Genomic DNA, 17,489 nt, shown 5'->3' with positions numbered 1-17,489 from the left:
CTGATGGTTGTTCGATCACTTGATGTGAATAAGGACCTGTTCCGACCTCAAGAAAAGAATGAAGAGCTTCTTGGTCCTGATGTATCATATCTTAGTGCAATTGGTGCACTAATGTATCTTTCTAACACTACAAGGACTGACATAACATTTTCAGTTAATGTCTTAGCAAGATATAGCTCAGCTCCTACAAGGAGACATTGGAATGAAATCAAACACATATTGCGGTATCTAAAAGGGACTATCGATATGGGCTTATTTTATGACAATGATTGCAGTCCCTATCTTGTTGGTTATGCCGATGCTGGGTATTTATTTGACCCACACAAGGCTCGATCTCAAACAGGCTATGTGTTTACATGTGGAGGCACTGCAATATCTTGGCGATCGACTAAGCAATCAATCGTGGCTACTTCATCTAATCATGCTGAGATAATAGCTATTCATGAAATAAGTTGAGAATGTGTATGGTTGAGGTCTGTAATACACCTTATTCGAGACAAATGTGGTTTGAAGTGTAACAAACTACCCACAATTTTGTATGAAGACAATGCAGCATGCATAGCTCAATTGAAGGGAGGATTCATAAAAGGAGATAGAACAAAGCACATTTCACCAAAGTTATTTTTCACACATGATCTTCAAAAGAATGGTGATATCAATGTGCAACAGATCCGTTCAAGTGATAATATGGCTGATTTATTCACCAAATCTATACCGACGTCAACCTTCAAGAAACTAGTGTACAAGATTGGGATGCGAAGGCTCAAGGATGTGAATTGATGCTCTCATCAGGGGGAGTTAATACGCGGTGTACTTTTTTTCCCTTACAAGGTTTTGTCCCACTGGGTTTTCCTTGCAAGGTTTTTAATGAGGCAACCAAAAAGCGTATTTCTAAACATGTATACTCTTTTTCCTTCACTAGGATTTTTTTTTTTTCTCTAATTAGGTTTTGACGATGCACATTATCTATGGACATCCAAGGGGGAGTGTTATAAGAAATATCAAATTATGGTGGATGTCTACTCTTCCTCCATGATATTCATCTAAAATGCTTAATGACATATTTTCTTCACTTTTCATGCCTATATAAAGGTCTTGTAATAGATAGGAAAACACACACAATTGAAGAACAAATAAGAATCTCTTCTCCCTTTCTCTCTATATCTCTTAGCTTGTTTTTTCTTGTTCTATATTGTTAATTTGAGTTATATTTCATAACAAACATCAAAATATTTTTCTTTTGTTTACGTAAATTACAGTATAACTTTGAACTGCTATGTCGACTAAATTCATGCAATAATATTCACTACATAACTATTCTTTCATTAATAATAATAATAATAATAATTGCATAGACTAAACCAAATGCCCCCTTAATTAGAGGTTTTGCTCACTTTGTTTGGTCCATCAGAGCAGAAATTCCAGTCCACAAGATGAAGCATTTTTTTAGCGTAAAATAAACACATAGAAACTACAGGGAATAAATTACTTCCAAAAGAACAATCAAAATATCAAATACTGGTAAGTAACTTGTATTGAAAAGATTGAGAATCTCTTACATATTCTAGTTCAAGGAAATAAAAGGAAGACTTGTATGTACATCCCATGTTCGCTACTTGCATACCATAGTTGATTCGACTAACCCCCTCAGTCAAAATAACCATGTTGCATGTTTCATTCATTTTATCTGCAACTATAAGAGCTGCTTTCTGTATCGTCAAATTAGGATACACGGTTACAAACCATGTTTGTTCCTACAGGAAGCATAGTTTTGCAAATCAAAAGGGGCATTTGCATGGTTCGATGCCCCAACTCTGTTCTGCATATTCTTCTATTGTTCTATCGCTGCTGAATTTCCCAGAACCAGCTGTAGAAAGTATGCTCATTTGGGTCCACTTTTCTTGATCAACAAATGCTCTATCAGCGGTCGCCTGTTTGTCATATTCTGTCAGTTCCCAACTGAGCATTCTAACAAAAATAACAGATTGGTTGAAAGTTGAAACATTACCTGAGCCTCTAAATAACTAGCAAAATCATATCCCAGGAGATAAAAGTCTTTACCCTCCTCTACAGTCTCACATAGCGACTTGAAGTAGTCTTTGAACCCAAAGTGACCATCCCGGACCATCCTACAATAAGATGAGCAAAAAGCTGAAAACTCCCAAAGTTATTCTCATGAACCTATGCAGTGCATTTCACTCAGTAAGCTTCATCCTATAACTAAAAATTCTTGCAGAGTAAGCTGTGATCAAGGCAATCACATTCTAGCTGGCAATTGGAACTTGGAAGCAGCTTTTATTCTTTTCGCTTTTCATGAGTTACTTTCCAGTTTCTAAAGGAAAATGTGACTTTTTTTAAAAAAAATTCCCTCCCAATTTAGGACCCAAAAATGTGAGTTCACTTCAATAAATTCTTTATGCCTGTCAGCAGAAAAGCTTCAACCACAGAGCGGATATTACTATGATCATAGTACTTTCCTTCTGACTTCTTTATGTTGTTGGCTTATATTAATTATCTACGACATTTCCTATAAACAAGGTTGCAAAGGGAAAAAGTTATGGCACTATGTCCATTTGAATTCTGTTTAATCTGACCAGGAATTACCCAAAAACTTAGGAAAACCTTGCTGCACCACATCATACATACGTTAGCTTTATTCGAGAGAGGAAAAATGTAACTGCCACACAGAGATAAAGAAAATGGAACAGAGAACAAAGTAAACGGTCTTAGTATGCAACATTATTCACATAGAAAGCTTTAACTAATTCACAATAGACGTAGTTCTAACTAAGGCTGCCTGTCAACAATGAACAATCATGCTCACAGCTGCGGGCAGCCACATAACCCTGAACTGCATCGCAATTGCAAACAGGATAGGAAATACTTCAGATACAACACGAATTCTATGGTCAGCACAAACCTCCAAGAACCTTGGCGGCAAAACAATGACTTTAGTGGTGGTTTGTTCTCCCAACTCATTTATGATAATAAAAGGTAGAGAAATTATCAGTGGGGACGAGTGATACCATGTCATAAAGATCATTTATGTGACAACGATATGTCCATCAGCTTTGACAATCACGCTAGTGAATGAGACATGGTATAGACGATCTTGAAGGTTATAAAACAAAAGTTAATGTGTGTGACTGTGACAGAGAGAGGGATAGAAAAGACCGTATTCAATAATTCTCTAGACTACTGTCAATTTTCCCTGGCAGCCAACAGAAAGGAAACACCTAGACATGGCAGATTGTTCACTGGGGAGAGTTGGATAGATACAGAGAGTAGGAAGTAAAACTCAAGGGAAAGATTGCTCAAACTACACTGCATACCTTACAACTCGTGCAAATTGAAGTGAACCTTTAAGGCTGGTTCCTTTTTCTCGCAACGCTGGGACTTCATCCACCTTTGCACCAAAAAGAAACTGAAGAAGAAAAAGAAGAATAAGGAACAAAAGAAAGTTATCAAACAAGAAAATGGGGTCAATTAAGGGGACCATATCCTACAACACTTGTTCTCTCTTTTCTTCAGTTCTTTTATCATCATTTACACGTGTCTACTGTCACTACTTACCATGTTTGTTGCCCCTATTTTTTCAGCAATTTCAACAGCTGAGCCATCTGCAGTAGCTAATAATAAAGAACCGTTCATCAAAAATTTCATACATCCAGTTCCAGATGCTTCATGTCCAGCAGTACTGCAAAAATACAAATGATTTCTATCCGTTGTTAGCACACATCTGTACATGAAAGATTCCTGTTACATCAAGTTTTGCAGGAAACTGCTCATACTGGAGTTATAGGTACCAGTTGAAGCAAACAATGACTTTCACAGTGAAACAAAGAAGCAGTCAACGCGAACTTTGACCATCCAAAGAGGAAATAAGTGATTTTAATTCTACTTAGGGAGAAACAGAAGACGTTATCAGGTAAGACAGTGTGCTGTAATTGTAAATTGCACGTGTTAGAAGATAAAAACAGAAGAGAGGGCACAAGATAAACACTGACCTTAGGTGCTGTGAAAGATCAGTTCCCGGAATTACTAGCTCGGCAACAGAGACATTATAATCAGGGATGAAAACCTAAAATATCAGAAGACGAGTTCATTTCTGCTAAGTTTTAGCTATCTATAATGACATCAGAAAATGGAAGCATAAAAATTCTGAGTAGTAACATTCATATCAACAGTCCAGGAAAAAAAGTACACATGAACATTTAATAGTAGGGGATGGGGAAAAGAAAGCAAGGATCACATATACAGTAAACCCTGAGAATGTTTTAGATCAATGACATGCCAGATCAATATGTAGGCACAGTGAAGTTTTGTAAGACAACAATTTCATAATTCTGCAGCAAAATGGTAGAAGTGTTTTCATTAACTTTCCTCAAAAGTTTCCAATTACGGCTGACTCTAGAATGAATGCATCATTCAGGAGAAGACTTTATGGGACAGATTGTTAGGGACTAACAAAGTAATGCTTCGAACCTGCTTGCTATTCTCTTCCCTTCCTTGTTCTTTCATAATTATCTTTGCTCATTCCATGTTGTATTTTTCAGAAGCAGATCAAGTTTCTGAATGGACATTCTCATTTTCATAGAGAAAAGAATGGACTATGGTTTCATTTAAACATGATGAGACTGAACATAATTGAGGTTACAAACAAATAAATCAAATTCTTGTCCTACCACTTTCAGGAGATCCCCAACATCAGGATCAATGTTAACTTTATCAGCCACCGCATGACAAAGTTTGATGATCTTCTTTGCAACTTCATAGCCAGGGGCAGCTTTCCCACCAATTATACATACACGAGGTACAACTCTCCGCTTGTCACTCTCATCCATATTCTTCAAAAAGTATTGACAGTATAATGTATCAGAGAGATGATTCATCAAGTACAGTTCGACCGATAATAATAGTTGTGAAAGACAATAAGGAACTAATAGAACTTCTAGAAAATAGACTGATACTTATAGGCATATCCATATTCTGAATAAACCAGGTAAGTTAGATACTTTTTGTGTCAGTAAAAGTGATTTTGGAGCAACCATGAGTATTCTATTGAAGAAATGACCCAAAAAAAAAAAAGAGATAAGCTCCCAAATATCAGGCCACTGGACAGAAACAAAGATTCAATGGGCAACAAGAAGAAATTTTTTAGTTGAGACATGCGCTTCTGTTGGTCTTGATATTTCCGCAGCTGGTAGTGAGCTCATGTAGTCTGTTCTATTTTCAAAAATGAATTCTACAACAAGAATTCAACCAAACATAGTTTCTGTGGCTTCATATTTGGCCTTGCGCATAAGCGCGTAAGTCCATGGCAAAATGCCCAAAGCTTGATCAGATACAACATCTGAACCAGAATTGGCAAAAGTAGATGTCTTTAGACTCAAAAATTCAGAGTTTGACTACCAAAAGAAAACAAAATGTTGGTGATCCATAATGAGGTAGAAAGTTTTTTCAGGCACCTTCTAAGCCACTTCCCATTACCTAAGCTGACCTGCCTGAAGTTTGAACAAGGTGATTATTGCATTACCAACTAGTTCAGGGAGTACGTTCGTAAGTGGTTATATCTCCACTCGACAGTCAGGTTTTGCTCAGGAATATTATTCTAAGAAGAAGAGGAATGTAGAGGATACCTTAATGCAATCATATCTGTGGATGATGCCTAATATGTTGAGCAGTTGTCTTTTGTATTCATGTATTCGTTTTATCTGCACGTCAAACATTGCATCCAAGCTGACCTGCAATATAAGGTATATAGCTTGGTCAATTGACAACATACATGTAGGAAACCAGCAGAGAAGGAAGTGCAATGGATATGTGCAGAAACCTTCACGCTTGTAAGTGTTTCAATGTACTCAGCCAGCCTCATTTTGTTAACCTTCTTCATCTACAAGTCAGAAATAAAAAATGTATTAGACTGAAAAGCAACAAGCAGGTACTCCTTTCAGATTGAGATTGCAAAGAAAGATCTCATACATTCTTCCATTCGGCGTGTAGATCTGGATCTTCTGCATATTCTCGTAAACCTGCTATGAGGTCCACATTACGGATCCATGCTTCTGTCCCAAGCCATTTTGAAATAATTGAACACAAGCTAGGATTGCTCACCACTATCCAACGGCGCTGACAAATAGCAATTCAAAGTGTGAAGAACACAGCACAGTGCTTCAAATCAGTGTTTTAAAAGGCATTTCTGGGACTCGCCCGGGCTCGCCCTTGGGCGGGGCACTTGCAAAACGCCCTAGGGCTCATGTATGGGGCTTAGTTCTGTGAGGCTTACGCCCCAAGCGCCCGACCGTGCGCCCTAAACACGCCTAACGCCCAATGCCTGAGGCTCGCCTAACAGTTCTAACGCAAATCACATGTCGAATTTCCTAATTAATATCGTTGACCTTCAAAATTCTTTAACAAATTAATGATAAAAGTTCTATTCATCAATAGAAATATGAAGATTGAGCATAACTCTAATAATGAGACATAGTATTGCGAATTTATATCTTCACTTGTTATTGGTTGTGTCTTAGTTCATTTGTCCCTCCTTGTTATACACTTTTATTAATTTGATATCTTAAACTAATTTGTATTTATTCATGAAGGAGTAATATTTTAATTAGCATACTAATAAGATTTTATTAATTATTTACTTTTAGGAAGGTAAAATGTGGAGTTTGATCATTTTTTAAAGAAATTGTAAGTTTTTAATTATTTGAAAGTTAAAGACGTTATACGTGATTTGTATGCATTAGTTATACTTAAGAATCATGCTAGATATTTTTTTTCTATGAGTTCATTTAATTTTCTTTTAATTTTTAACTTTTAATTTATTTTTTTGTGTTATTGTGTTATTTTATTAATTTATAAATTAAAATTTTTAAAGATCCATGGGGCTTACCCCCTTCCTCCAGGCTTACGCCTCGCCCCACCTCAAGCCCCCGTCTTTTAAAACATTGCTTGTAAGTAGCGTATAATAGATTGTTTGACTAGTTTTTTGTGGGGATGAAGCGTGCGCGCGCGCGCGCACACACACAATGGTGAAGAGAGTATGTTTTCCTTCAAATGGTTGTTGTATATATATATATATATATTCACATATTTATAGTTTTCTTCAATTTTTATGCAATTTTACCTGTTTATAAATATTTACTATCATTATATTATTTTATAAAATATTAAAAATTAAATACCTATGGGGCTTACGCCTCGTTGAGGCATATGTAAAACGCCCCGCCTTACGCCTTTTAAAACACTGCTTCAAATTTAATTCATATCATCTTTTTGCATGCCCATTTTAAATTCCAACAAAAGGCCCCCAATTCCCAAATAAAACTTATTTATGATAACAGAAGGAAGATACAGAAACTTCGAGATTGGATATGAAGCTTGCTATTATGTAAGTACACTGCCTACAAAAGGCAGTAAAGGAAAATCAGAAGTTTCTGAACTCAAACTAAGAATGTCAGGAAGTTTTGAAGAATAACTGCCAAGTCAAAGCCTGAGGCAGAAATCTTGAAATTGATAAAGTCAAATCACAACTAGCAGTCACAATTATGCACCTGAGTTACTCCATTAGTCTTGAACTGAAATTTCTGAGGCCACAGCTCATAAAAGTCCTGCAAGACACAGCAATTACAAAAATGATCTCCTTTTGAAATATTCTCTTTGCTAGCTAACTCTTAGGTTATGAGAAAAAATTATGATGAATAACAGACGTATCCTACAGAGTTTTTTGGTTCCATTCAAATGAGATATCATATAAAACTTTGCACAGATTGGACGACTGGTTGCCAGTTTCGCTTCCCGTATCTATGATCCCACGTACTTATGTGATGATATATATATTACTATTTTGTGCCAAATATAATGTGGAACAACACTACCTGCATTAGCAATACCTGGATAATAACACCTAAAATAACAAAATGCCCTCAAAATAAGTTCCTTACTTTAGAAAATGAAAAGAAATTTATCATAGTGTTATTTAAAAATACATAATAATTTTGAATTTGAAGCGTCTTACTAAAACTTGTACATCTATTGTAAATACTAAACCAATTTTTGGCTTTGGTGTTACAAAAGTGTAATTGTTAAATACTTGTTCAAAAAAAAGTGTAATTGTTAAATTTATAGAAAACCAAAAATGGGAACCCTAGGTTAAAGCGGTGATCACCAAATCAGTCTTCAGGCTTTAAGTAGAAACTTCAAGAAGGGCGAGTCTATCATCTTCCATCTTCAAAACCTTAATGGACGTTCTTTTCATTTGCCAAAAAGAAAAAAGGAAATGAATCTTACATAAATGTTTACTGGGACATACTTAGTTGAACCAGACTTCTACCAAATAAAAGTTCTGAAAGTTCAGAAGAAATAATGAATAGGCCAAAGGTGTCATTGGAAACAAATTTTTATTCACTTTAAACCAAAACATGTTTTAATTTACACATTGCACATCTAACTTTTAATACGATGAACCAAACATCAAACAATAAATGAATATGCATTTAAAATCCATTGGATGTTATTCATAGCATTATATCTCTATATAACTTGTCCATCAATCAAACTACACCTTGTAGCATAATTCACTGTGGTCACTTAGCATGGAGGGAAGAAATTAATGGGATACAAGTGTTCAGGCTGATCAGTTAATTCTCTAATTTAGATAATTATGTTTTCTCTATCAATCTCTGAAATGAGGCTGAACAAATAACAACAGAAAAGCTATCTCAAGGGGATAAACACACACACACACATATATTCTTTAACACAAAATAAAAAAAAATTAAAAAAAATAAAGTGAATTGGATAGAAATCCTGGGAAAACACCCTCTGAAACAGGCCTTACAGAGTGACATTTATTTAGTGAAGGTAAAAGGATACATTGCTGCAGGCTTGAAATCAAGTGCTCATGAAATAATGGGGAAAAGAGAAAAATCAGAATAATGCAGAATCCAAATTACCTTGAACACTCTTGTTTTAAGCGTCTCAAGATGCAGTCTGGAAACGCCATTCACAGTGTGGCAACATGCAAGTGACAGGTTTGCCATCCTAATACACTGTCCATATGAGGAGCAAAATCAAAATTGGCAATTGCATAAAAAAAAAAAAAAAAGAACCAATATTCGAGCCCGCACCCATTTTTTCAATAAATGAAAGTGGCATAATTCAAGTAATGCATTGTGGGTTATCAAAAGAATGTGTATCACATAAAATCAAGCTGAAAATAAAAAGTAACAAGCCATAAACATCGCAAACCTTTCCTTTCTTCACTGATATTACTTACTATATTTTTGGTTTTGGCCTCTCTCCCTCCTGCCCTCGCTCTGTCCTCTTTGTTTGAGTGATACAAACATGAGTGATGTAACACAAGCATCACAGAGTTAAAAAAGATAATTGCTGACCCTAGTTATGAATGTGGAAATTTGCGGTCTTAGTATTATGGGACATCATAATATTGGATTGCTACGGGTTTAAATGAAGCGATATTGTAACTGAGGATTCTATCACCGACCTCAACGAGCTTGGGATTGAGAAATAGTTGTTGTTGTAGTACATTATTGGGATATTTACACGTTACTAGTACAGATTACTTTTTGTGTTCTATGTTGGAAAACATCATAGTTATTCTTGGGATATCAAGAAGTAGTGTTATCTAAAATAGAACACAAAAGGGTTGTCTTCTATACCTTCACAGCACCTTCCTCAATAATTGACATTCGGGAAAGTTTATCATAGTCCTGTCCAAATATCTTTTTTAACTCCTCCATGAGACAATAGTTTATCTCATATATAATCTGGAAAAAAAAGTGAATCATTAAATCAGGATGAAGAAATTTTTCACAAAATAAATTGAAAATCACTCTCCAATTAATAAACACATTAAACAAGATAGCTTTGGTGCAAAAAGGACGACACACTTTACGGCTGCAAGAAAACTGCAACAGGTCTGTGATTTAACCAAAAAAAATATGGTGTAGGTTCTCTACCTTTTGGTATACGGTTTGTGCACAGGTTTCCCCATTATTAATAAAATTACTTACCCTATAGTAAAACCAAAAGAACAAGTAATTTGAGAAGAAACTCAATTAAAAGACTGAAGTTACAGAGACGTGGAAATTTTGACAAATGAACCAAAAACGATGTTCATGCTCTGACGAAATGGTATGAAGCATTAAGATATACAAGCACAGACCAAAAGATTCCTATGGAAAAATACAAAATCATCTGAAAGAAAACAAACCTCTAAATGCCGAGGAAGAACACTACCCAGGAGATCTATGGGAACTTTCTCAAGTGCTTCAGGTTGTACCGCGTGAATGGTGACTGAGAAAATCTTGCAAGCAATACCCCATGCTTTGCTCCAATCCAAGTGTTCTTCATCAACAAGCACTCTCATTACCTCAGCAATGGCAATTGACGGATGTGTATCATTTATCTGAAGAGCAACCTGAAGGAAAAAACTCAAAGAATAAATTAGCAGATAGTCCATGAGTATTTGGATGTAAAATAAAACCAAGCTTAATTTTCCCTGTTCCTTTGGAGATCTTAATCTCTTGCATAAATCATCAAAATATGGCATTTTTATGAATCACAGAGAGTAGGCCAACTCAGATTAAGTGTGGCCAACCCAATGTAAACATTCTTTTGCACTGTATCGACTTTGTTTTGGATTTCTAGAACGTGAAACATGCAACTGTTTTAGCGATCATGCCCTAATAAATGACGCTTATTGTCACGGGCCGACTTCCTTACGCTCGCCAGCGGCACAAACTCGCCCGTGCGGCGCCTGCAGTTCCCCTCGCTGCAGGCCAGCCTATTTCCTTTCCCAGGTTTCCAAGCACGATTCTGTGCCTGTTGGTGGGACTCGCCCGTAGGCTCGCCCCAACTTGTGCCGCTCGTAAGATGTCTAGGCTCTTGGCCCTAGACATGTCGTGGCGCTTCATCTTAGGATCATAATCCATGCGCGCCCTGGGGGATTGGGTTAGGACATGTCTTGTCCCTCGCCCAAGACTGAGCATCGCTCTCGCGTGCACAGCCCAATCCTCAAGCTTGACACTCGCCTAGTGCATCCGCAACTAGCTCGTGCTTCGCCCGAGTAAGGCAACCTTTAGTCCTTGGCCATTGTCATGCGCGTCTTTCGTGCCATGCCCATACATAGCCCTCGCGACTCGCTTCCATCCCGAATAGTGCAGTGTCACCCCACAACTGCACGTTTAGGCCAACGGACCCTTGCTTGCATGGTTGAACCCAAGCCATGCTCACAAGTCGACACATGATGCCCCTAAGACAGGTGCGTTAAGTATCCAATCGGCACAGAGGTCTCCTTCCAACATTCGGCAGCCCGCGGGGCTGGTCGTCCCACACATCGAGCCTCCAGCGCCACTTTGGTGCCAACGCTAGCCCGAAGGCGTCGCGCCGTCCATAGAGCTCCCAAACTCGTATGGATACCTAGGACACTCCTTTGAGTCATCCAGGCAAGGCCCTTGAGGTCGCCACCAAGGTAGCTCGTTCGATACGGCTTGGTGGCAGCACGTATGGGGGAGGCAGGTCGGAGCTTTCATCACCTATACCCCCTTATATATGCTTAAAATTAAAAAGCCCAAGTTGCCTGAGTAGACAGATCTACGTCAGACAATCAGAAGAGCCTTTTCTCACCAGTTCTTGGCCGAAGTCACAACCCCAAAGTGCGGGTTGTGACATTATGCTTCATGCTACTCCTTTCATATTGACACAAAGTAACCGAAGTCTGTTAACAAACTTTGCTAAGTCTGCTGAATAACTTATTTGATTAATAGCATTTCAGGCCAAAATTATCAGTAGTGCAATGAGGAAACAAATATTTGTTAATCTATGATAAGAAAACAAATGCAAGGAGCACGTGACTTGAGCCCATTGTCTGATAAATGCATGAGTTACAGACCCCAAAAATGCCCATAATACCTTCTCTGGAAACTCATCAAAGTTATTATGTAAATCCTTAAACCTCCTTATTATGTCTTGTAGTGATGCTGAAACAAAGAAATACTGTTGCTTCAACCGCAGTTCCTTACCCTGAAGAAAGAACATCAAAGAAAGTTATGGAATATGCAAATCAAAATGGTCAGAGTACACATAAGGAAGACAAAAAAGGAAGAAAACCCAAAAGTAGTATCCTGCAGAACATATAATTTGATAAAGAAGGATACCAATTAGCATCTAAAAGACTAAAACCAATTACGAGTAAACTTCAATTCACTATCTCTGTTGATAATTATCTGTTCTATTTGCATCTATAAACGGCATCTTCCTCATCATCATCTCGTACTGTTCTTACTTCATTCAATATCATTTGTAGGCGTAAAGTTGTTCTTACTTCATTCAATATCATTTGTAGGCGTAAAGTTATGGTACTGTTATACTGTACAGTATACCCATTATTAATTGAGATTATATGAAATACTAGCCACTCTTAATGCTTGGGAATGAAATGGCTTCTCCCAGTAAATGAGGCCCCTTCCCAACCTCCAAGAAACTAAAGGAACTCTACATTTACGCACTTTTTCAAGACATTATATAGAATGGAAATACCTGGTAAGAACGGTCATCAGGATACAGCACATTACTTATGGTTTCAGCCTTCTGTCTGTTAACAATAGCATTAATATAGTCTCCAGTGGTGTAAGACTCCTGCAAGTGATGAAATGATACTATGTAGAAGTTAAGAGGTAGTCAGATGTCAAAGTACACATTAAGACATATTCTTAAGAAACTAAAAGGGTTCTGATCTGTGCAACACTAGGTGCGATATTCACATTTGACAAAAGAAGAAAGTGACTAACTACCACAATCCAGTCAGAGAAAAGAAACTGGAATAAATTGATTATGAAGTCTATCCCTTTCTCAGCCCCTCCCACAGAAAAACATATAATAAGAAGAAAAAGCCGTATGATGAAAGAGAGACCACTGGTACAGAAAAAGAAGTCCATAGATTCTTAAAATGCCCATATTATTTAAGAGTATACAGATAGACCTCTGCTCCATCCCAACAAGACCTCGTCAGAAACATTTACTAGCCAACATTGTCAAAGGTTACCATATCATATTGATCACTTGGTTTAGCAGCCCAAAGTCGTAGGTTGATGGCATTTCGCGTTCCATAACCAGGTATTGGATTATCATAAGCCACTGCTTCGACCTACAAGTAAACGAACACGTTAGTCATTCGGCAATATTACATGCAATAAGTCTAAATTTCTAGAAAAAATGACTAATTAAATACAGAAGCACTTACTGATTCTGCAGGTATCCAAACTCTAAATGTCTTTCCATTTAAAACTTCCTCTTCAACAGTCCCATAGAACTTGCAAACAAAGCAAATTGCCAGTTAGCAACACGTAGAAGTTTCACTCAAGAAAATTGAAGAAGATATAACATCATATGCACCCCAAACTAAAACAACAAAAGAAAACATCTCATTTGGATAAATTACTGACAAAGACGGAAAATTAAATACTTTCAAACCTTGACTGGATAAGACACATGAACACGTTCAATCTCCCAGGGGTTCCCAAAGTTCAACCAAAAATCAGGTTGTTCATGTTGAAAACCATCCACTATGATCTGACGAAATAATCCATATTGATAGCGTAGTCCATAACTGTAGACAAAGAAATGTAGAGGATCCAACTCAGTTGACTTTCTTTAGATAAACTTCACAATGATAAAGGGCAAAATCTTTGAAGAAAAGCGAGACACCATTTTTTCAGATCGTAGAATTTCAATTTCAGATAGGGAACTCAGTAAATCCAAATCAAAGATCATTTTGGGTTCGAAATCATAACATCATTTTGATTGAAAAGAAAAGGAGTGAAAGAACAATACAGAAAATCTGATCTTAGTATTACAAGGGTGACTATCATCTCGATGCAAAAATGCAGCCATGAAGCAGGATGTTATTCATATATAGGGAAAAACCCAATTCTTCTTGACTGTTCCTACTGTTTAGTATGTTCAGGAAAAAGCGAGGGGATTCAAAACCTAATAAGCGAACAATATCAGGAGCAAATGATGTTTAGACAATGAAAAAAGGAGCCTAAACAATACCCCCAAGCTGGGTAGTCCAATGTCGCTAGGGAATCCATTTGGCAAGCTGCAAGGCGAGCTAGGCCACCATTACCAAGGGCAGCATCTCCTTCCTAGAAATGAATGAACGTTAGAAACAAAATCACCAAGGATAACTTATTTAGGGGAGCAACAGAACAGCTAATTGTGAGTAAAGATGAAGATCGAGAAGAAGTTACTCAATTGTAAATGCAAGTGTTCTTCAAAATTAGATCGATTGCCAGAATAATTACCAGTGCTTAAGGATGAATGAGCATCAACAATATTTCAATAATTGTGCAAGGCCGCGTCTATCAATAAACTTGTCCTATGAATTCGGAATTATTGCATCTTCATTTGCAAGCATTAGCCTATCAAGTCCTTTAAATGTTACTCCCTCTCTTCCATTTTAGGTGACACTCTTAGTTAAATTTCACATTTTACCTTGATGACATCATTTTACAGATATGTCATGACATGCTTAAGACCACAACGTATACAAGTTTTTAGGTCCTTCTTAATCTCCGTGCCCAATGAAACACCTTAAAAAAAATGAAATGGATGGAGTAGTAAATATTCTAGATTAACTTAAATTAGTATGGAAGTTCAAATGATCCAATGTAACCACTAAAACACTCATTATTTTTTAGTTTGAGAAATGATATAGGCAAAAAGGAAGAAGCTAAAGAGAACCCGAGACAGCCATCAAGAATTGTCCAACCTGCTCTGCCAAGACTTCATAGTCAAACCCAAGCTGACTTAAAGCATCGGCATATTGGTCCTGGATGCCAAGGTTTGTGACACTGTTAGTTAGAGAACGACCTGACAGATCAAGTAAAAAAGGAAAACTTAATTAGACAAAATTAAGAGCACTTCACCTTCAGGAAAACCATAAAGACTTCTCTTAACGAGTACTTGTTTCAGGAAGGAAAAATATCCACCAAAAAAAAAAGGCTAGCTGTGCCCCAATTAGATGCAGCAAAGAAAAGGACTCTATGAGCATGTGAATGTCAAGTACCCATAAGAAACTCAAGCGAAAGGAAGTATAGTCGCTTGGGGTCTTTCTTCTTAAAATACTGGTGAGTATCATGCCATCGTTCAATAAGCCGATCCCTGACACTATGCGCTAATGCCTGCATTGTGCAAACTTCATTAGTAACATGCTAAAAGCTACTCCTCCCTCTGTCCCATTTTATGTGGAACGCTTTCTTTTTTAATTTTTCCCTAAAATAATAGCACCTTTCTATATTTAGAAACAATAATGTACGAGGCTCGTCTAAATAACAAGTTTCAAAGTCTAACTTCTTTCTTAAACTACATGCACAGTCAAATAATGCCAAATAAATCAGGAAATGGGAGTACCTGGTAAGCTTCAAAATCATCAAAATTGAATCTTGATCGAGCAACAGTATATTCAACATGATCAAGAATATCTTTTTGTAAACTAACTGCATCATTCTTCAAGAACCCATCCATTAACCCAAACATTTTCTCTGCTTTCGCCTTCCTCTCTCCTAATTTCAACCCAGCTTTCCTCACAACCACTCCTCTCCCACTAACCACCGCCACAGAAGGTGTTACTCCGCCAGTATCAATGGCTTCCATCAATGCCGTCTGAATCTTCTCCAAATGTTCCGCTTTCTCAATCTTCTTGCCGTTAGAATCACTGACGAAAAACTTCTTAACGAAAAACTCGCCTTCGAATTCAACAATGGCCTTTTGAATTGTGAGCCCGAGAACTTTGAATACCCGGGTGATGATTTGGAGAAGGCCAATTCGGTTCTTGGCCCGAATAACGAAAAGGGTGGTGTCTAAAGCGTCGTCGTTTTGGACATTGATGGTAGAGTAATCAGAGGTTGTTGTTTCAGTGATGGCTTGGTTAGAAGAAGTACTGCTGTTTAAGACTGTTAAATGGTTGAAGCTGCCATTGGAGGAGAGTGAAGTTGAAAGGGGACGGTTGAGATTAAAGAATGAAGGGAATGGCCGGTTGGTTTGAGGTGATCGAAAGGTGAGGAGAGGAACTGAAATGGTAGCCATTGCTGAAAAGTTAGAAGAAGGTTATGGAACTCAACTGCAGTAGTAGTACATCACGGAAAAAGAATCACGAGAAAAGGTGGACAACTTTCTATAATTGGTTTACTGAATATGGTTTGACTCTCAAGTCTGGAGTCTGAACTTCGATATCTGAATATAAAAAAATGGGATACGGCTTAGGGAGTGCGCTTGGCAAAATACCACAGAATTACGACCTTTTTTCCTTAAATAATTAATTTCTCTTCCCAATTTCTCAATGGATGTGATATATTTTTTCTTTTAGTATATCTTTAAAAAAATATTTTTATATTTAAAATTTAAAATTAAACTTTTACCTTTAATGAGATAATTTACAAGTTACAATTATAGAAATATTCACGGCTTCTTTTATATCATAAATTTTAAAAATCTTCCCTTTTTTAAATTTTAAACTTTGTATTTAATTAAATGGTGCCACATAAATTTCCATGAATAGAGTGACATGGAGTGGAAGAGATAATTGAACACTGCAAATACTGTAATTCAACTTGTTACCTATAGGACAATGGCGAAGATTTAATCGAACAAAAATGTTGTTATATAAATTATATCAATACTAAATATCAGTACTAAAAGTAATTCAGAAGATAATTAAAAAAAAAAATATATATATATATATATATATATATATATATATATATATATATTCATGATGGGACGTTTACAGATCCCGAGGGTTTATGCGGATTTAGGCCTATCTCCAACTCTTACCTCCACTTTCTCCTCCAAAATGGAGTAAAGTTACTCCAACCATTACTCTATTTTTTACTCTAAAAAAGAATATTCCATTTTATATTTTTCTCTCTCTTCAATATTATATTATTATCTTTTATTTAAATTTTAATTTCTTATTTCTATTAAAGAAATTCTATCTTTTTTTCTTTTTTACATATTCATCACATATAATTATGGTATAAAATTATTTTATACCATAAATTTTTAAATAATATAATTTGTAAGCAAATATTATAGATTATATAGATTAACGGATAATTCAAATAAAAGTGAAATCATTGAGATACAAGATAATTAAATACATATTACATTATGGTAAAATTCATTTAAATATTACATAAATATTCAACTTCCACCTCTAGTATGCTCCCATAAATGATCTATTAATGCATTACGAAGTGCAAAATGAGTATCTTTGCACCACCATTCATTTTTTGAGATGATTATATATTTTTTATACAATTATAACTTATAATAAAATTAACTTACAACTTTACATAAAAATAATAAATACAAGAAAATTAATTTATCAAAATTATACGCTAAAGTTATGATGTAAAATTAATATTATAAAGATATTACATTACATAATTAGGTATATA

At 36.3% G+C, this 17,489-nt stretch overlaps 1 protein-coding gene across 1 annotated transcript; it reads right to left on the bottom strand.

The window, feature by feature from the left end:
• Window positions 1–1,509: 1,509 nt before the first annotated feature.
• Window positions 1,510–16,273, bottom strand: LOC104106593 (uncharacterized). The gene is made up of 22 exons (XM_009615168.4): window positions 15,442–16,273; window positions 15,098–15,212; window positions 14,801–14,901; window positions 14,083–14,174; window positions 13,501–13,636; window positions 13,271–13,339; window positions 13,073–13,174; window positions 12,568–12,666; window positions 11,941–12,051; window positions 10,241–10,447; window positions 9,687–9,794; window positions 8,961–9,056; window positions 7,560–7,616; window positions 5,983–6,129; window positions 5,834–5,893; window positions 5,640–5,744; window positions 4,686–4,847; window positions 4,008–4,081; window positions 3,574–3,697; window positions 3,333–3,424; window positions 2,009–2,129; window positions 1,510–1,931 (listed from the first exon to the last, which is right to left on the bottom strand). Exons 1-22 carry the CDS (start codon window positions 16,114–16,116, stop codon window positions 1,779–1,781), a joined length of 3,006 nt encoding a protein of 1,001 aa, XP_009613463.1. The 5' UTR covers window positions 16,117–16,273; the 3' UTR covers window positions 1,510–1,778.
• Window positions 16,274–17,489: the final 1,216 nt, after the last annotated feature.

Source organism: Nicotiana tomentosiformis, chromosome 2, assembly GCF_000390325.3.
Source record: "Nicotiana tomentosiformis chromosome 2, ASM39032v3, whole genome shotgun sequence".
Lineage (NCBI taxonomy): Eukaryota > Viridiplantae > Streptophyta > Magnoliopsida > Solanales > Solanaceae > Nicotiana > Nicotiana tomentosiformis.
The sequence above is the reverse complement of the archived record's forward strand: the minus strand, read 5'-3'. Positions and strand labels throughout refer to the sequence as shown.